At 38.4% G+C, this 21,596-nt stretch overlaps 1 protein-coding gene across 2 annotated transcripts in view; it reads right to left on the bottom strand.

Moving 5' to 3' along the window:
• Positions 1-21,596, bottom strand: part of LOC127072657 (lysine-specific histone demethylase 1A) — a 122,118-nt gene that overhangs the window by 63,336 nt on the left and 37,186 nt on the right. The window contains exon 11 of one of the 2 annotated variants that reach the window (XM_051013236.1): positions 17,022-18,603. The exons of the other annotated variant lie outside the window; for it this stretch is intronic. Within the exon in view, the coding sequence (XP_050869193.1) occupies positions 18,131-18,603 (473 nt within the window). The 3' untranslated portion in view covers positions 17,022-18,130. Of the gene's footprint in view, positions 1-17,021; positions 18,604-21,596 lie in introns of those variants that run through there. 2 annotated transcript variants of the gene reach the window in all.

The raw sequence follows: 21,596 nt of genomic DNA, 5'->3' as shown, positions 1-21,596 counted from the left end.
AAAGAGAGAGAGAGAGAGAGAGAGTAACATCCATACTCATGGAATGCCCGATTAAAACGTATAAACCATTCTATCTCGAAAGGATATTCGTATATACGTTCAACTCTCGATCACTTAAAATTCTCATTCCGATGCAGAAGTTGTAGGCAGTGGTGCTTTTCCAAGAGCATCTCTCAGAACGAAACAATGCCCTATGCTAATCGAGTCACGTCTATTTACATTGTCATCGCATCTTGTTACCGTTACATCGTTGGAATAAGTAATACACCTTCGAACTAGGAGACTATACGGTAAGAGAAATCTGATCGATACGAGGAAATAGGAATAACGTGTTTCTCTCTCTTTCTCTCTCTCTCTCTCTCTCCTTACCCTCTCTTTCTCTCTCTCTTTTTCTTTGTCTGTTAAAAAAAAAAAAAAATCGATTAAAATAACTACGAATTCGTCGAAATTAACGGCACCATCGAATTCGACACCAACGTTCATCTTTTCCCACCATTTTTACTTGAACCTCTTTAACTCTCTTACTACATCTACTATTTCTACTTCTTCTGACCATGAAAAAATATCGTAATTCTTCGAGGATGATATTAAAATCTCTTTTTCGAACAACGTTTCAAAATTTACATTAGCTCGAGGCAAAGGTTGAGACCGGAATATGAAGGTACGCGAAAGTAATTAAAGCTAAAGCTTGCGCAAGCCCTACGCGAAAACCGCGGTATGCGCATTAATATTCCTGGCCGTCTGCGAACTCATGCAATGAATCAACAATTTCTATCGTCTCTCTCTCTCTCTCTCTCTCTCTCTCTCTCTCTCTCTCTCTCTCTCTTGAAAAAATCAAAAGAAAAATTCCAAGAGGAAAATATAATAAAAAGTGAAAAAAAATGAAAAAAGAAAAGAAAAAAAAAGAGCATAAAAAAAAGGAAAAGAGAAAGAAAAAAAAAAGATATAGAATTCTACAAAATAATACCATTCAAGAGAAACGTGATGTGTGAGGGGGTGAGGGTGTTGTTGGAAGAGTAACGAATAAAAAAAAAAGGAATAGAAAAGAAAAGAAAGAAAAAGATAAAAAAGAAAAGAAAAGAAAAGAAAAAATCTGTCGGAGCAGCAAACTGTTCTCGAATCTCATTTTCTCGTGCCTTCTCAAGCTGCTCACTCGAGCAACGATCTCGCGTAATAGCCGTGTAATCGATGCCTAGCGTAACAGCAATGCGTAGCAATTCGATCGATTCGATGCGCGAATAACGGCCCGTGCTTACCTCAGGGACTATACGCAACTTGGTATTACAAATAATATGCATATTGATGCGTATATATATATATGTGCGTGTGTGTTCACATAAATATATACAAATATGTATCGATTTGTGTATGTATTTATGTATGTATACGTATGTGTGTATATATATATATATGTATATATATATATATAGCGGGTTAACGGTGTCACTAGGTAACTAGCGATAACGATTGTGTTCTAGCTTATGAAACCAAAGCCCCATATGTATATATCTCTTTCTCTCTTTCCCATACATTACACGCTATAATTCGTATAACACGATCGGTTATTATTTCGTTTAATGACTTCTACCTGTTAAATTCGGCTGTACAATTCAAGAGCTCCCTATCGCGAATCCTATTTCGAAAATAATCAATATGGCAATCGAGCGCAGCTATGACGTTAAAAACTCGCTCGTTAATTCCTCTGCACGAGATATTCCATAGTTCCGATAATTAAGGATCATTATCGAGATATCCGATCGTGTTTAAATCCAATCTGAGCGAATCGACTCGATCGCTTTTTCATAAATTTTTCTCACTCCTTTTTTCGTTCCTTCGCGAATTTTTCCCGAAAAACGAAATGGAAATAAAAACGAAAAAAAAAAAGAAAAGTAGAGAGAAGGAAAGAAAAATTAGATACAAAAGATTTATATTATCATTATCGTTAATACTATCGTCTCTCGTCCTTGTAATCAATCTAGATGATCTACAACCCTTTTAATCAATGCAAATTTAAAACTTTTTAACACTTTAGCTTTGAGTAAATAACGAACGTCCATAGAATAAAATTATCAATCTCGATGAAGTCGCAAAAACAGAAGAACAAAAAAAAAAGAGAAAAGAGGAAAAGAAAAAAATTTCATTAGAAATACATCGACAAGCACTCTTGTCACTGACTTCAACGTTGAAACGCCTACTACCTACACACCTATCCTTATCCAACGGTTGAGCCATGTTTTATTGCGAAAAGATTATAAGTTACGTTCGTGGTTAGTGAAAATTAATGGTAATTTCGCGATTCTTTTGTCGTGAAGTTCTATCAACGCGTTCGACTTCTCCTGAACACGATCTAGACGTGTAAGTTAACGAACGTGAGTCCTACGTGTGTCCCCATAGGACGATCCTGTTCTGCCACTTTTCTAATTAACAAGCCCTTAACGACGGTATCGTAGCGACGAGTAAAATACTCCTTTGCATCGTTCAACTCCATCGGAAGCGAGTTTCTTACTTCACCGTCGGCCACTTTCGCGTGAGTATAATTTACTGACATTCGACAAAAAAAAAAAAAAAAAAAACAAATAAAAAGAAAAAAGAAAAAGGAAAAAAATGTAAAATGGCAAATGGCTTGACGTTATTCGTAAAGAGGGAAATGACTATAACTAGAGAACGAACGACGTTTTATTAAAACGTGAAAAGAGAAGTTAAAAAAAATAAAAAAAAATAAAAGATAAAGAAAGAAAGAAAAATCAAGAAAAGAAAAAGAAGGAGAAGAATATCCTATGGAAAATAACGACTTTCCGATCGAATTTATGTTCCTAGTAATTATTATCTAGGAACTTCTTCTCTCTCTTCTTCTTCTTCCGCTTTTAAAACCGACGAGCATATATATCTCTGTCGAAAATTTTTAATGGAAGAAAATAATTATTCTTCGAAAAAGAGAAAACGAGAACGGCAACGGTTGAAAATATTCTATTCTAAATTATAATACATCTATCTATTGTTTTTCACGAGATGGTCGAAGAAAGAGAAAACTTTTTTGTTGGAATTATTCCTGAGAGACAATATGAGTGTTCCTGGAAATATTCACCGGAAATAAACTGTAAACGCGAGTAAAAATGGCTGGCAAGAAAGATAAAACAAAAAATGGAAGAGAGGGAGAGAGAGAGAAAGAGAGAAAAAGAGAACTTGTAAAAATCTGACTTAACGCAAACACGAGAAATGATACTCCTGAGTGAAATGAGGCTGGGCTATCTAAATTAATTAGCGAATGAATGAGTAAGAGAAAGAAAAATAAAAAGAGAAAGAGATAGAGAAAGAGAAAACAAATACACTTTGCGTTTTTTTTTTTTTTCAAGAATGCCGGAAATGCAATTAGCTTTATTAAATTAAGTTCTAAAAATATTTGAATGGACACGGAAATGTGGAAGGAAAAAAGAAATTTCTTGGTTTATCTTCATTTGCTTGCTGATATATATAAAATAGATAGTTGAAAGCGTATAGAATGTAACCTAAATTCCTGACAATCCTTCCCGTCCCTACGAACAAGTCCCATTCACACCCTTTTCGTTCTTATTCGATGCTTTACGCGAGATAACGGAATTGCCGTTTGAAAAAAAGCAAAAGAAAAAAAAAAACACGTGGCTTCTGTCCTGCTACGTCGATCAAACCACGTTAGGTCGCGTTCAACCGTGATCTGCGTTTTAGATCGCGGAATATAGCCAGTAAAAAAGAGAGAGAGAAGATAAATTGTTAAACGCGCGTTACGGAAAACGTGACTTCTCTGATAACGTTCGATAATTTAGAGTGAGCACGTTGCTTTTACAGATTTATATCAACCAAACGATATATATATACCTAATCCTTCGTTTCTAATTTATTAAAGGCTGAAAGATTGTCAGGTTACAAACAAAAATAAAGAGAAAAAAAAAAGAAACAGTATTAAATCCACACCGGTAGACAGACAGGACACACCACATAAATACGAGATAAGTCGTTGAAACTTTGATTAGGTATTATATTCGGATGAGTAGGAGGAACGAGAGTCCAAGTGTTAAATTTGTGAAGTTCGTGTGGTCGGCTCGGTCAAAGGACAATCTCCGAGTCCTTCTTCGTTGGGACCTAATTCGGTACGGCACAGAGGATTGCCATCGCGTCCTATCGGTAAAAGGATGGAAGAAGAGTGAAGGGAGAAAGAAGATGATAGAGAGAGAGAAAGAGAGAAAGAGAGAGAAAGAGAAAGAGTATCGTCGATTACTAGAGACACACACAGACCGCGCGAGCTTTATATTCGAGCGTGTAGGATTGCGTGTACGCGAATGTTGCCACGTAGTTTAGTTATCGCGATTGAGAATTTAGTGTCCGGCTTGCATTGTCTCGCGGAGTGAATGCATATTTCACACGTGCGCTATCCTTGCACTGACCGCCGTCGTGTAGTCTCTGCAGCTTGCTGATTATGCGAAGCCCGTATACTCTATCTCTCTCTTTCTCTCCGTGTCTCTCTCTTTCTCTCTCATTTCGTATAGGTGTGCATGGTATATACACAACCGAGCTCTTAGCAAGCGGCTACGACTCTTGCCGGTATATACGACTATACTAAAATATCTATATACATAGAATACATTCATACAAATGTGTGTATGTGTATATATATATATATACATATATATACACGCATGTGATATACGTGTACGTGTAAACGCGAATACGTCTCTCCGGTAACTGCAACGCGCGCAACAGGGACCGTGCGGTAACATCATAATAACTCGCAGAAATCGGTTGAAGTCTTTGTACGCGGCGGACATTAAAATGCTCCTCCGCGCAAAATGGCGACATTAATCGTACCGACGTACGATAATTCATATCGCGAGTTGCACGTAAAATTCCGTGCTCTATGCTTACAGAGGCGTTCTCCGATGTGAATGAGAAAGAAAGAGAGAGAGAGAAAGAGAGAGAAACGTATTCCATTTTCAGTTTAAAGGAAGTCCCTTTCAAGACGATTTCCGTTACCTTAGCAAAGGTCCCCCCCCCCCTTCTCCTTTATCCTGAGTCGACGCGATCTCCTATTTCGATTTCAACCATTTTACGAACTCTATTATTGTCGAATAAAGGTATCTCTCTCCTTTTCTCTTTCCCTCCCTCTTTCTCTCTTTCTCTCTTTCTCTCTCTTTATAACAATATTAAGTACTATTTCGTATTAGAGAATACAGTTAATCGAATCGGATCGAATCGGATCGGATCGGTAAGAAATATTGGATGAGTGACCGGTCTAGACACCGCGAGCGTTTTCAAACTCGCGAAACTCGTTTAACCTCCTCTCTCGTTCTTGGTTCTTCGTTCTTCGTGCATTCCATGGCGACTTGTTTTACGCGTACGAATGCGACGACAACGATGAGAAGAAGAGGAGGAGGTGAAGGAGGAGGTGGTGGAGGAGGAGGATGTGCGTTAGGTGCGGGAAGGCGAATCGGGTTTTAAAAATAAATTTCGATTTCGATCGGGAGACTACGTTCTCGTACTTCGAGAAAGTATCGTATGAGAAAGAGAGAAAGAAATGGAAAAGAACGAAAAGAGAAAAAGAAAACAGAGAGAGAGAGAGAGAGAAAGGATGGGAGAAGAAAAGACAAGACACGAGACCTCTCGCACGCAGTTGAATATCTTTCGAACGAAAAAGGGTCCAAAGAGGAGAAACGATTAAACCTATTAAACCTCGTTTCTCTTCGCATCTTTACGATCCGGATAAAACGACCGCCGAACGGATATACGCGTTATCCAGAAATCGGAACGATCTTTTTAGCTCCTCGTGGAGGAAAGAAAAAAAAAGAAATGGGTTTTGGTGGTGAGAGAGAGAGAGGGAGAAGGAGAGAGAAGGGAGCTCCAGGAATAATTTATCGTCGAAAGAAAGAAAGAGAAAGAAAGAAAGGAAAATATAAGAAAGTAAATTAATAAACAAATAAATAAATAAATAAGTAAGAAAAAAAAGATAAGAAGGAAAAAGAAAAGGAAAAGAAAAAACGGAATAAAACAAAATCTAAAATGTTTTAACGAGAGAAAGAAAAGGACGAAGGGAAAGAAAAGGGAGTCAGGAATGGACGCGTATCTTCGAGTATCTATCTCATGTCGATCGAAAAGATCGTTCGTTCGTTCGTTCGTTTCTTCGTCTGTCTGTCTGTCTGTCCGTCCGTCCGTCCGTCCGTAAGAGACTGACACGAAAGTAAGAAACGCTTTCTTTCTTTCTTTCTTTCTTTTTTTTTTCTTTTTTCTTCGATTGAACATTCGATCGATTACAAAGCACTTTCGCGGCTACGTCCAATCGAATCCGTATGCTTTTTCTCGTACTTCGAATACCCACCCCCACCCTCGCTAACCCCGTCGAACTCACCATACGTCCCATACACTCGGCCGTCTCCACCGCACGCCTCTTACCCCGCCCTTTTTGGCGAGTTCAAAAGGTTGAAAATACAAGTTGCAAGTAGGTAGGTAGGTAGGTAGGTAGGTAGGTAGGTAGGTAGGTAGGTAGGTAGGTAGGTAGGTAGGTAGGTAGGTAGGTAGGTAGGTAGGTAGGTAGGTAGGTAGGTAGGTAGGTAGGTAGGTAGGTAGGTAGGTAGGTAGCTAGGTAGGTAGGTAGGTAGGTAGGTACTAGCGACAGAGACTTTAATCAACTCTCTTTGCGAGCTATGCAAGTTTCTCTCCTGCGAACGAGTGGTCTAACGTAAGGGCGTGTCAAGCTGCGTTTCCCCCACCCTGCACCCCCCACCGTCCCAAACTCCACCACTATCTTTCTCTTTCGTTTTATCGTACTCTTGTAAGGGTCACATGCGGTCTCTCTCTCTCTCTTTCTTTCTCTCTGTTTCTCTCTTTCTATCTCTTTGTCTTTCTTTCTCCCAGAGACTTCACCGTCCACGTAATAATACCACGGTAGATCCCGTTGACACGCCTCGTTCTTACATTAGCCGAGATAAGGTAGAGACAAGAACGACATTTTATAACCCACATTGATACCCTTCGTTATATGATTTTTCTCTTTCTCTCTTTTTCTATCATCTTTATTCTGTTCTATTCTCTTCTCTTTCTCTCTCACACACACGTACTCTTTTTCACTCGTCTCTCATCTTTATTCTATTTCTCTCTCTTCCTCTTTCATTCGTTCTCTCATCTTTATTCCATTTCTCTCTCTCTCTCTCTCTCTCTCTCTCTCTCTTTTCTCTCTTTCTCGTTTTGTTTCTTTTGCTTCTTTTCTTTAAGTTACAATGGAGATTGACAGAAGAGTCTCTCACGCGATCATGATTCGATCCTATTAAACGTTGATTCCAGTTTCTCTCGACTACTTTCCTCGATTGACTACTTGACTTTAATTAAACTAAAACAAAAGACAAAAAAGAAAAAGCATAGAAAAGAAAGTAACGGAATAGAATAGAAAGGAAAAGAAACGAGAATATCGCGAATAACCAACCATTACTTTAACTTTACTACCCCTCCCTTTTTCAACCACTACCCCCTCGCCAGTAACACCGTACCTCACCTTCTCTTTTCTTTTTTCTTTCTCTTACTACTGGATATTAAAGTTTTTCTACGAAATACCAAGGATTCTGGCGTGCGGAAAGATTAAGTGATGGAATCGATCGTTATAAATAAAAGCAAGGAAGGCGGACGATTTAACGTTCCCATTTACCGTGGGCGACCAAATTTATCGGCATTCCGGGGGCCGTAATTCCCTCTCGCAAGTTCACGGTTCGTAAGGAAGCAAGGAAGGAAGGAAGGAAGGAAGGAAGGAAGGAAGGAAGCGCGGTCAGGGTCGGGCCAATCTCTCTATACTACGTTCCGAACAGTTTCTCTTCTCTCTCTCTCTTTTTCTTCTCTTTTTTTGTCTCTTTTTCACTTCTTCTGTTCGCGTTTCCACTTCGTCACAAAATGAAAGAGAAAGAAGCGAAAATCAAGAGAAACAGAGAGAGAGAGAGAGAGAGAGATACGAGAGACGAGATAGTATCCTCATCGTTGTACTTTCGAAAAAAGGAAACGAGATCTTTGTAAATATTTGATTTCCTTTCTTCCTTTTTGTTCGTCTGAAATTAAGTGACGTCTGCATTCCATCTTCGACTCTATCTTGATCCTTTCTGTTCTTCGAAGAAAATAAAAGGAAAAAAAAAAAGAAATGGAAAAGAAAACGTAAGACCCCTCACACGCACATTTACACATTACGTTATTTTCTTTGATTTATTTATCTTTTCTCAGAAACAAAAATTCTAATTATCCTGAAATTAATATCTTTGTTTTTTTTTCTTTCTTGGAATTATCCGATATTACCGACGAGGAGTCTCTTTCTAACGGGACGATAGAAATAAATCACTCGATTTTTCCTGGATGAAGAGTAGAAGAAAAGGAAGAAGATAGAAAAAAGGATAGAAAAAAAGGGAGGCGAGGAAAAGAAAAAAAGAGGAAAAAAAGGGAAAGGGAGAAAAAGAAACAGGAGAAAAAACAAGTGGGGGGTAAAAGTCGGGAACAGCCAGCCTCCCCACGTGGCCCATATCTCCGATAGTAATTAGTCCCATTCGCTAATTAATACGATATATCGAGCGAGCGAGAAGATCGAGAGGTGGCTAGGAAAGTCCATGAAAGAACCAAAAAGTCTACCTCGATCGCACGGAGAGACCGGTAGCATCTTCTCTTTTTCTCTTTTTCTCTCTTTCTCTCTCTCTTTCTCTTTCTCAAGCCAGCTTCTTCGAGAAGAGAAGAGAAGAGAAGAGAAGAAAAGAAAAAAGAAGAGAAGACACGGTCTTTCTCTCGAGGGTAAGGTATTCGTCTTGCACGCTCGCATGCCTTCTTTCCTTCGTTTGGCTCGCAGGAAAGGCGTGGTAGTTGTGCGATGTTTATATGTTGGTAGTGGTGAGGACAGTTAGAGCCCATCCAACCACGAATTCTACGACAAGAAACTACTGCGGCCCGAAACTTTTGCTGCACTTCTTCTATCTTTATTTCAAAAATAAAGATAAAGATGAAGTATCATTCTTAAAATCACTAACTCGAAAGCCCGACTCGAAATTGATCCGATCGTTTCTTTAAGAAAGAAAGAGAGAAAGAAAGAGAGAGAAAGAGAGAGAGAGAGAGTAAGAAAGAGAGAGCAATACACGTACGCACACTCGTATAACCTTCTCGATAATTATACGTACGAGCTATGCTCAAGTCAAGGCCGTACGCGAGAGACTCGTTTACGCGGCTTTCCGCGGAACTTTATAAATCCCTGCACGCCCACTTCGAAGTGAAGTCCTATCATTGAGCACTCTCGTAGAAACAGGTGATTCGAATCTCTTTAACCTCTCGTAATTCTAGTTCTATCGAGTACGATCCATCGGGATACGATAACGCGCGATAGATACTTCCGTGCTTGTAATTAAATAGACGATTACTTTGCGAATCCGGTATGCAAATGAAAGGGTAAATTATGTTTAAAAAAAAACAAAAATAAAAAAAATAAAGAAAAGGTAGAAGAAGAAGAAGAAGAAAAGAAATAGAAAATAAAAGTAAAAAGAAAAATAAAAAAAAATAATAATGGTAATGATAATGATCATTGAAATGATAATAGTAATATTGACATTACGAGAAATAGAGAAAGAAAGAAAGAAAAGAAGAAAGAAAATGTCCACGATCGAGTTGATTTCTTTTTTCTTTCTTTCTTTCTTTCTTTCTTTCTTTCTTTCTTTCTTTCTTTCTTTCTTTCTTTCTTTTTTTTTCTTCTTTCGAAAACGATTGAGTTAACATATACGCTTACGAATAGTACGACGTGAAATGAAAATATACACTCGTAATAATCCGATAATAATTTAACAGAGAATGAGGTACCAAAGTGAGACTCTCTCTTCCGAACTATGTCGAGATAAACTATGTTTTGATCGGTAATATGAAAGGTGGTGAGCACGCGTACCTTTTAAAGAGAGGAAGGAGCCAAAGTCCTACACCGGTGTAATAACGTTCACGAGTAATTCGATCGTTAAAAAAGAGAAAGAGAAAGAGAAAGAAAGAGAGAGAGAGAAAGAGATAGAAGGTAGAAATGTGTAGAAAGCCGATTTAATTCGGTTCGAGGAGCAAAACTAACGGCCAACTCGTACCTTTAAAGTCCACTCAGAGAAAACAGAGAGAGACAGAGAGACAGAGAGAGAGAAAGAGAGAAAGAGAGAGTACGCGAGAAGAGATCTTCTTGTAATACCTTGTGCCACTCGTCTGCATTCCTCTGGTATTTATCGAACGTTCGGTGGCTCATACACGTCCTGCTAACCGTGAAAGGATTAACATCCATAATTATCCCTGAATTTATTGACGTAATCCAGGAGAATCGATCCGATACGCGTATCTCGCGTGTCCGACGCAACCCGGCCACGATTTCGCGACGAATCCTACGCCATCCTGAACACTATATACATGTATACGTACGTATGTAGATACCTACGTACATACATATATACATACGTACATAGATATATACAAACGTCAGCTTCGAGATATGCGCCTGCGCAAACATAATTCAAACTAAATTCCGATCGCGATTTAATAGTATCCTAGTTAGTACATCATCGTCCCGAAAACTCGATACGCTTGACTATAAACCGATTAAAATTAGCTTTCTATCTCCATCTATCTATCTATCTATCTATCTATCTATCTATCTATCTATCTATCTATCACTATCTCTATCTCTCTCTTGTTCGCTTCTCCTCGATCTCTGCATGCTTCTAGCTTAATTCGATTCTATCGAACATAGGTATACCGCGGCTAACGTTTATTACGTTATCCTCGATAATGCGAATAAAAGACGATCTTTAAGCGTTGATCAAAACATTTTTATATATTGCACCAATCAAATACATATAAATATATATGTATATATATACAAGTGTATATGCGTGTACATACCAATACATAAAAAATTATGTACATGTTTCTTTCATAAACTAAACCGACATCAAAGTCGTTTTCACGAATACTACTCAACGAACGAGGATCGAGATTGGTAATGATACGTTGCACGGATACGTACCTACGTATTTTTTTTCCATTATTTTATCATATCGGCCTTTGGCTCTTCCCCCTATTCCCTCCACCCTTCTCCCTACCTTCCTCCTCTTCTCCTCCTCCCTTCGACGTCTTTCATCGATTTTATTATTCTCGATTTATACTACTTACTCCATACCGCAATTCCATTAACGTAATTCGATATTTCTCGGAAAAATTTGAAGAGAAAACGAGAGACAGAAATAGAGAGAGGGAGAAAGAAAGAGAAAGAGAGAGAGAGAGAGAGAGAGAGAGAGAGTAAATACACGAAATACGCGAACATTGTTCGCCGAGAGAGAGTTTTCAGATCCTATTAAAATACGCGACGTGAAATCACTCGCGAAACGAAAGAAAAGTCGTTGTACACCTTTTTTGGAAGTTTCTCTAATAATTCTCTACAGTTTATATATATATGTATGTATCAGCGCAGGATTTTAAAAAGTTTTATGGGATAAAAAGAGAGAGAGAGAGAGATAAATAAAGAAAAAGATACCTCGAAAAGAGAAAAAAAAGGAGAAAAAAAAATTCTCAAAAAATATTCATTTATCATCACCGACGTAATACTTTCCAAGAGCTTACGAGCTAATTCGAGAATGGAGGCTATTTTATGAGATGAAACAAAATATAACAAAGAGATTGGAGGGGGACAGTGGGGAAGAAAAAAGAACAAAAAAGAGAAAACAAGAACAAAAAATTTGTTACATCTCGGAAGTTCGTGGATCATCTCCTACAAATGCGAAGTTACTTCAACAAACGAGATACAAAAGAGATAGAGAGTGAGAGAGAGAGAGAGAGAGAGAGAGAGAGAGAGAGAGAGAGACTAGATTATTCGCTCTCCACTTCGAGCAAGAAACAAATGGATAAGCTTTTCCTACCCTTCAACCTTCACTTTTATATCACTCTCTATCTTTATCCATCCCTCTCATATCCTCTCTCTCTCTCTCTCTCTCTCTCTCTCTTTCTCTCTCATTCCATCCCTACTTTCTCTCTTTCTTTCTCTCTATGTATATCTTTCTCTGCCACTCTCCTTAAACTAAAAAGTAAGTACGTTTCTTCGATTTCTTCGATTTTCTTCAACTTTCAGGAAAAGTTACGACCATTTCGAGAAAATATATATATCGATACATCAAACACCGATATTCAGGAATAATTCAGCTCTTTTCATCCGTATTCATGCTAGTACTCCTCGACATGATGGAAGAAAAGTAAACTTAGCCAATTTAGAGGGACCAAAGAAGGGGTTGGAGAAATTTTTGGAGTAGATATAAAATAGAAAGTAAAGAAAAAAAAATAAAAAGGGAAAAGGAAGAAGAAAAAACATGAAACAAGAAAGAAAGAAAGAAAGAAAGAAAGAAAGAAAGAAAGAAAGAAAGAAAGAAAAAAATAAAGAAAGAAGGGTCGATCCTCTCCACGAACATAACTCGATGGATACACTACGAGGGAAGCAGAAAAAGAAGAAGAAAAAGGGTTCTCAGGCAAAAGGGGAAGAACACAGAGAGAGAGAAAGAGAGAGAGAGAGGGAGAGAGAGAGAGAGAGAGAAAGAGTCTCGGTAGGTACATACATCCGGTAGTAGGTACTACCGGAGTAGGTGTTGCGTGCAAGTTAACAAGCTAACGACGCTAACCGTGCGAGTCTGCGATTTTCCTTCTTATCAGTCTCGATCTACTTCCCTCTCCCTCTCTCTCTCTCTCTCTCTCTCTCTCTCTTCTCCTTTCAATGCGATTCTCGCTAAACCTCGATATCAACGCGAGAACGTTATTTTCTTCTCGAATCCATCAACCTTTTAATTGTCCATTGAATGTTAAACAACGCTACGTGACTTCTCTACGCTTGTAGATTCATTAACTATTTGCAAAAATGAAAATGAAATTTGTTCTCTGGCCTTATGCGATTATATAGCAGACTTTTACTGGCATGTCAGGATATTAAATAGATCCTTCGTATCTTCTCTCTCTCTCTCTCTTTGTCTTTCGTCTTCTTCGTACAAACAGATCGTGCGTCGTCTCGTCTTGAGCCCTGGGCTTTTCAACGTAAAAAGAGAAGGGTGAAGAGAAGGAGGAAGAGGAAGAGGAGGAGAAGGAGGAAGAAGAAGAAGAAGAAGAAGAGGAGGAGGAGGAGGAGGAGGACGAGGAGGAGGAGAAGCAACCGATGGCATCGCGGCTCCTGTTTTACGGCACGTTGAGCTTGTCAGTGCAAGTATGCCAGATTAACTCGGACTCGTTAGTAGGCCCCGGCATTACTGCACCCTACAACACTACTCTTAACGTCGCCGCACGGTTTCTCACAAACGAAGATTGAATTATTCAAGATCAACTGTGTCCCCCGCTGGTCTCTCCCTCTCTTTCTCAATCTCTCTTTCTTTCTCTCTCTTTCTTTCTTTCCTTCCTTCTTTCTTTCTTTCTCTCTTTCTCTCTCTCTCTTTCTCTCTCTCTTTGAATCTCTTCTCTCGTGCTACAGAGCACGATCACTTCTCGCGACTACTTCAATGTGTGGCCCTTGCGACCGATCCGTATGGCTGGCTGATCGAAGGAAAACCAAACGAATCGTCGATTAAATGAGGACGAGAAGAGAAATAGAGAAAGACGAGCAGAGTTTTAACGAGAAACGCCTCGTTTCTCTTCTACTTCGTTTTCTTCTTTTTCATCTTTTTCTCTTCCTCTTAACCACCCGTTCAGTTTTCTTGTAACGACATCGAGAAACGAACATTCGTGGAAATCGTGAAAGCAAAGCCGTCCGATCGATTTGTAAAATTTCGATCGAGATCTCTGTCTGTTTCTCTTTTTCTCTCTTTCTGTTTCTCTCTTTCTTTGGTCGATACGCGAACGATCGATTCTCTGTCTAACTCCTGTAGGTGTATCCTACCTACCTACCTATCTACCTACCTACCTACCTACGTATCGTATCGTCGCGACCAACCACGAGTGTCCTCTTCTTGTCGTCGACTAGCCCCGAGACTTAACAAAAACTATACCTCGGCAGACGTGAAGTATCGCCCAGTTATCCTTGATCCTTCTCGCTTCCACGATTTTCTTCTTTCCCTTCTTGGTAGAGAGGTTTTCTCCTTCGACAGAAAGCTAACTCTCTTCTTCCTTCCTTCCTTCCTTCCTTCTACGAATTTAATATGTCAAACTTACGTTGAACGTGCTAAACCCTCTCCCATCTTCACCTCCACCCCCTCCTTCTTCTTCTTCTTCTTCTCCTTTTTCTTTTTCTTCTTCTCCTCCTCCTCCTCCTTCTCTTCCTGCTCCTCGCTTTTCTACACACTCCTTCGTCCGTTCGCCATACGTGTTACCCCATATATTTCGTTCTTATTGCATCGAACGTATCTGGAGAAATTTGTGTTTAAAGCGAAAAAAGAAAGAAACGAAACTTGCAGAGAAAGAAAAGAACACGGACGAAAGAAAATCACTACGTATCGTAAAGAATCTATAGCGAGAATTATTTCGATTGACGTTATCGATGAAACTCTTCGAATATATGTTGTAAAGAAAGAAGGAGAAAAAAGCGAAACAAAAACTCCTCCGATAATTTTTAACTACTTCGAATGTATCAAAAGAAGCGTTCGCAGAAGATAGAATTAAAAAGGGGGGAAAAAAGAAACCAAGAATGAAAACAAATACTACGACGATATTGATCAAAATATATGTTTCAAACACCATTTGTATTACGGATAGAGAGGGAGGGAAATAAAGAAGGAAAAAAAAAAGAGAGAAAAAGAATTTTTGACTCGCTTAAAAAAGAAAAAAAAAACATTCTCAAATAGAACGATCTAAGGAAGATACGAGAAACATAAAAAAAGAAAACCTCGACCTCGATGAGGATCGAGAAGAATTCGTGCTAAGATTTTCGTGGAGCGTGAGCGTTAACGATGCGTTAAATAGCCGAGAAAAAGAGAGGGAGAGAAAGAAAAAGAGAGAAAGACAGAAAGAGAAACAGAGAGAGAGAGAGAGAGAGAGAGAGAAAAGAAAAAAAAAGTCGAGGACGTGGACGACCGAATATGAGAGCCGACGCGTTCCTTCTTTTCGAATCTCATGCGATATGTATCGCCCTGTGAGTAATCGTTGAGTGCCGAGTGCCCGTATTATGAATGGCTTTCCGTTCACTTGCAAATGTAACTATATATCAGGGCGTTAATTACGCAAATGAAATGTATATTATACGAATGTCAACAATTCTTTCATTGGAAGCTTCTCTCTCTTTCTCTTTCTCTCTCTCTATCTGTTACACACGTACGCACACATATACATAAACTTTCTTGTCCCATCGACTTTGTCCTCCGTTTAAGAATTAAGCTCTTCTTCCATCGTGAGATCTCATGACACATCGATCGAAACTCAGTGATCCTCACAGGGAATAACGATCGAGAATGATCATCCCTTCGTCTACATGTATATATATATATATTTATCTGTCTGACTATACTATTTATCAATCTCTTTCTAATATCTTATTCTAAGAAAAATATTTCTAAAGAAAAAGGAGCGGCCAAGTTGTTATTCTGTCTGTCTTTCTTTCTTTCTTTCTTTCTTTCTTTCTTTCTTTCTTTTCTTCTTTCGTTTTCTTTTTCTTCTTCACCTTAAGCATTACAACGAAATGAGAATTCTTCATAAACGATTACGATCGATATTATTCTATTGCGAGATCGAACGATCGTACGATTTCATCGACGACGATAACTACGTATATTATTTTTCTTCAATAATATAGGAAAATGGATATCTGTATACGCTGTCAAGAATGTAAGACTCTCCTATGAATCTCGGACGATATAAAAATTCGTCCGTGTTAAAGGATCTTTTTTTCAATCGATATTGATCAATTTGAACGAATCAAAAAAAAAAAAAAACAACATAAAAAGAGAGAAAGAGAGAGGAAATAAAATGAAATAATAAAAAGGAAAAAAAAGAAGAAAAAAAAAAGAAATTGCACAAAGATTTATGAGAGAACGTAGAGAAAGAGAAAGAGAGAAAAAGAGAGAGAGAGAGAGGAAATTTTTCTTTTCTTTTTCCTTCTTTTTCTTTTTTTCTTTTACATAAATTACGTAAAAAAGATAAGAAAGATGAGAGCCACTGCATACAAACTTGGAAGAAGAATATGGACGCTCGATGGTGGGAATACATGTGCACGAGCATGCCGCGCACGAAAATTCATATCCACCGTTGGCGAGCGAAGCCAGCGCATAAAGGCAAGCCACGACCATCGAAATATATTTGCGCATACATTTTTTCTTTGCGCGAGAAGGGGAACCAAAAGAGTAGAAAAAGGGAGAAAAAGGAGAAAGGGAAGAAGAAAAGGAAAGAGCAAGAGAAGGAGAAAGAAAAGGAGGAGTAAGAAAGAGTAAGAAGGGGGTGAGATCGAAAGGAGGGGATGGGCAATGGTTATACAATCCCTCCAAGATACTCCCTCTCGCAAAATAAAAAAGGGATCATTGCGGCTTAAAATAAACGTGCGAGCTTTCAAATACATTATCGAACGAATTCTTGTTTATGGTATATTCCAAAAGGTTGAACAACGTTGGCCCGTCATTCGTTTCCTTTCTTGCTTTCCTTTATTTTCTTTATTTATGTATGTATTTATTTATTTATTTATTTATTTATTTATTTATTTATTTATTTGTGTTTCTCTCTTGCACTCCACTCTCCATCCTCGTCGAAATATAATAAAATTTTTTCGAAACATCGCAGAAAGTGGAAAGTTCAAATTCAGAATATTAAGTATATCGTATCGAACGATTTAACGATTAAACGGCAACGATTAAACGATTCTTTTTTGGTTTTGTATTTTATCAAGAAATTGTACATTGCGAACGTTTTATTGTATCGCTTGTATTCCCTAATATTATTATATCGTATTATATTATATTTATATTTGTATATGTAGGAAGGTTGTGGGAAAAATTTTTTGTATGAAATAGAAATTAATTTTTTGACGATAAAATAAAATAAAATTTAAATAACGCATATATATATATATATATATATATATATATATATATATATGTAATGCTTGTGACTTGAAAGTTACACGGGTGTTAAATGATAGAAAGATCGAAGAGATTCGCTAACTGAACGTTTTCAGACAAGCATTATTATTCGATTATGAGATAATAATAAACCGTGGTGTTTGCCAGGATAGCACAATTCCAACCATTTATACCCTAACGGACTATTTGATCTAACTGATCGGTCTGTGCTAAGACGATAACGCAACGACATAGAAACAACAACGGTAGTCGACGGAATTATAGTCGTGAACCGGGTTTTGTGTAGGATCACGTACCTTTCGCTTCTCGCGTTCAAGATGAAAGATCGTTGGGACGCGACCTATCTGCCTCGTTGTCTCTCGACTTTTATACGACGAAACAATTTCTCCTTTGGTTACGGAGGTTGGCCAATCGACGATAAGAACGTTGATAAACGAGGAACGAAAAAAAAAAGAATGGAAAGGAAAGAGAAAGAGTGAGGAAGAGAACATACGCGAGTCTATCAAAGTCTATTTATGCAGATTTTACGATCGCTGCACGTTCACGAGATAAACTCGTTCGAGTTCGTCTCAGTTCGTCTAAGCTTCTGGCTCAGTTAGCCGAAGTTGAACCGTTTCGAAGGCAGTTTGGAACGGTTCGAGATAAAATCCTTAAATTCGAGATGATATTTTTATGTGAAACGGAAAGTATACGAAAACTAAGAGATCATTCGCGATCACGATTTTATCGATCCTATCGTCCTATTACTTTTTTCGAATTTCTATTCTATCGTAAAATAGTAGTCGACAACCCGTCGATTCGAACATACCGTACGATTATTTTACGTAAATAAGTACATAATGTCTAAGTGCCAGCATATGCATACCTATGTAATAGTTTTACACAGGCGATAGAATCATTTTCTATCATTTTACAACTGGCAAGTAACATCGTCTAATTACCAATTGAAAATTTCGCCCAAGTAAAATTGCGCGTGTTTTCTATGGTAAACATAGCTTTGCAGCACGCCAAGTTGAAAAGATAAAAAGAAAGATAGAAAGAAAGAAAGAAAGAAAGAAAGAAAGAAAGAAGGAGAAAGAGAGAAAAGAAGAGGGATGAAAGGAATCAAATCTTTAACTCTTTGGCGTCGTTCTACGCGCGTCTTTGAATATAAATAAAAAAAAAAAGAAAGAAAGAAAGAAAGAAAAAATTGGAGAAAAAAAAACAGAGAAGAGAAAACTCGTTTCACTATTGCGTACCGTCGACACGAAACCCTTCTTATTCTCATCCTTATCCTCATCCTCATCCTCATCTTCTGCTTCTTCTCCTTCTTTCGTTTCTTCTTCTTCTTCATCTTCTTCTTCATCTTCATCTTCTTCTTCTTCATCTTCTTCTTCTTCTTCTTCTCCTTCTTTGGACGAGGGGTCGTAGGTGAAGGACGAACCGCCGCGAGTGTACCGAACGGTGCTCTTATAGCATTTCCTTTCATTGACGACGACACTGTGGTTATCATTTCTTCTTCTTTCGCAAATTATAGTGGACAGCGCACGACGGACGGCCACAGCAGACGGTTTGCACAAGTCCTCGGCGTAACAGCCTGTTAGCACTTCGTGAGAGAAGAAAAGAGAAGAAAAGACGTAGACGAAAGATAAAGATAAAGATAAAAAGAGAGAGAGAGAGAGAGAGAGAGAGAGACAGACAAAGAGAGATTTTCTTTCCCGTTCTTTGTAATACGCTTGAAAATTCCATCGTAGGTACGGCACGGCATTACGAGGGTAAACGGTGCCACGCAATTATGCCGCTTTAGCGGCAAGAAGTCGTAAACAAAAGAAGAAGAAGAAGAAGAAGAAGAAGATAAAGAAGAAAGAAAGAAAGAAAGAAAGAAAGGTGAGAAAAAGAAAGATAATCTCCCGGGAAACGATTGAAAAAGGGCAAGAACGCGTGGATCTTGACGAGGACTCTCTCGTCTCGTCAAGTAACTACAACGCGACGAAGATCGTGGCTGAAGGAACTCCCAATGACTTGAAAACGGCTCGACCTTTTGAACCTCCAACCAACCGGACGGGTTTAATTAGAAACTTTATAATCACGTAAGAAAATGAATATTCGATTCGATTTCGTGACTACAACTTTGAGAAAGTTGATTTTCCTTATTTCACGTGAAATCGTAGATACATAATCTTGGAGATTTTAAAAGGGAAATCCAGTTAGAGATTTTCGATATCTTACGAATTTTCGCGACGATGATTTCTTTTCTAGATTGGAGAAGAAGGGAGAAAGGAAACTATCTGATCTTTACAAAGAAATAAAGTGTGTGTGTGTGTGAGAGAGAGAGAGAAAGAGAAAATGTGCGTATCTCGAGAAATTGTTAATCCACGAAGAGTTCGATTCACACGATGATCTCTAAGAGGATCTTGAGAAAAGAGAAAGAAAGAAAAAGAGAAAGAGAGAAAGAGAGAGAGAAGAAGCGTGCCCCGATCGAGCACATTCCATCGATAATCGTGAACGAACGGCGAAGATCGAGAGAAGGCCCACTCTCTGAGAGAACTCATAAGCGATTTTGATTCCAGCCGAGGCAAGTAAGTAAGTAAGTAAGTAAGTAAGTAAGTAAGTAAGTAAGTAAGTACGTGCCGCCTTTTCCGATCACTGATTTCCTTTATTCAATGAACCGAGCTGGAGAAAGGAAATGTCAAATGAGAAGAGATCACGCAAATCGATGAATATTTTTTCTTTCTTTCTTTCTTTCTTTTTTAATTTAAAAGGCACTCACTTCGTGAGAAAATTTCATTCTAATGACATTAAAGGATAATGATTTTTAATGGGACAGAAAAGGGAGAAGAGGTAGATAGAAATTTTTCTAAACATTGCACAAAACTATTATATTGTGTACTTAGATAGTATATAGGTACGCAAATTATCTACACATAGGTATACTATGTAAGTATATACATATGTATAGTACATACGTACGTGATGTTACCTATATACTATGTATATATATATATGTGTGTGTGTGTGTGTGTATGTACATATATATACGTGGGATGGTCAAAGGGATGGAAGAGAAAGGGAAAAAAGGGTTTCATAACTTATCGACGACGGTGGGGAGTTTGCTATGCACGCTTTCTTGAGATAACCTTTCGGGCCGACAATTATTGGTAATATCGATACCGCACAGCCGACGGCCGAGAAACTCACCTCTCCGTGGTACAAACTCACGATCCAAGAGAGGCCCGAGTTCTTCTTGTAAATTACTCTCTTCCCTGCTACCCTCATCACCCTCCATCCCTACCTATCTCCCTCCCACCCTCTTACTTACTGGCCTTCTTTCGTTCTTTCGTTTTCTCTTCTTCTTTTCATTTCTTTTTCATTCATTCTCTCTCTCTCTCTCTCTCTCTCTCTCTCTCTCTCTCTCTCTCTCATTCTTTCTACATATATACATACATACATATATAAATATTTTTCTCTTTTTCTTTCGATAGGAACACGCCTATAAGATGAAAAGATTATTAGGAAAATCGAATGGTCCGAATTTCGTTGTATACTCGTTTCAAGTTGTATTCGATGACGTCGATGATGACGGAGTTCTCCTCACGAAGATGGATGAGCGAACAACTCTCGTGTATCCTCCTCACGATCGGTCGTGCATCGGACAGCAGACTGCCCAAGGGAAGCCTCGTCTTCCACGATTAGCTTCTTACTACACGTTCGTACCACCATCTCCTCCTTCACTATCTCCTTCTCTACCTTCTCCCTTCCCATCTCATCTTTTATTTTTTTTTTCTTCTCTCTCGAACGTATCTTATACGTTCGAGTGATTTCCGAACTATGCTAACTCGATCGAAAACACGCTCGTCCGAAGGAAACAACCACCATCCGCTAATTTACTTATCTCCACCGAACGAAACTCGAAATCATCCCATTGACGACTATATCTACGAGACGCGAAACGAGAAATCGTTTCTCCTATCTTAACCAACCGTCCACCCTATGAAGCTAATTCCGTCGAACCGAACGCACCACTGAGATTTACGAGGGATCGAACCTCCTAATAATTTGATTTATCCCCTACTGCATTACGGATGGTTATTACGCGCTCGGGTAATTCCAGAAGAGCCGATTGACCGTTCGAGAGATGGCCGATAATAATCTTGACGAATATCTTCGAATCGGAGACTTCTCTACTCTTGATGTTTAATCCTGTAACGTCGTTTCTCGCTCTTTCTCTCTCTCTCTCTCTCTCTCTCTCTCTCTCTCTCTCTTTCTCTTTCTGTCCGTCTATCTGTCTGTCTGTCTGTCTTTTTGAAAATATCTACGAAACTTCAACGGCAAATACGATTGTCATATTCATGAGTAATGGTGATAATAAAAAAAAAAGACGTAAAGGTAAAAGAACGCACTCGGTATTGATTTACGTTATGATTTACGATCATATAAATCTAACAAATTCTACGTTTACTACATATATATATATATATATATATATATATATATATAAATATTTCAATTAGATATAGACTCATTTTCTTGACGAAAATAAATTTGGAAATAAAATCGACGGTGTTAATGGCTGAACTAATTCGTAACATGATCGTCTTC

This window comes from Vespula vulgaris, chromosome 2 (assembly GCF_905475345.1).
Source record: "Vespula vulgaris chromosome 2, iyVesVulg1.1, whole genome shotgun sequence".
In the NCBI taxonomy this organism is placed as follows: Eukaryota; Metazoa; Arthropoda; class Insecta; order Hymenoptera; family Vespidae; genus Vespula; species Vespula vulgaris.
This window is presented reverse-complemented; position numbering and strand designations above follow the sequence as displayed.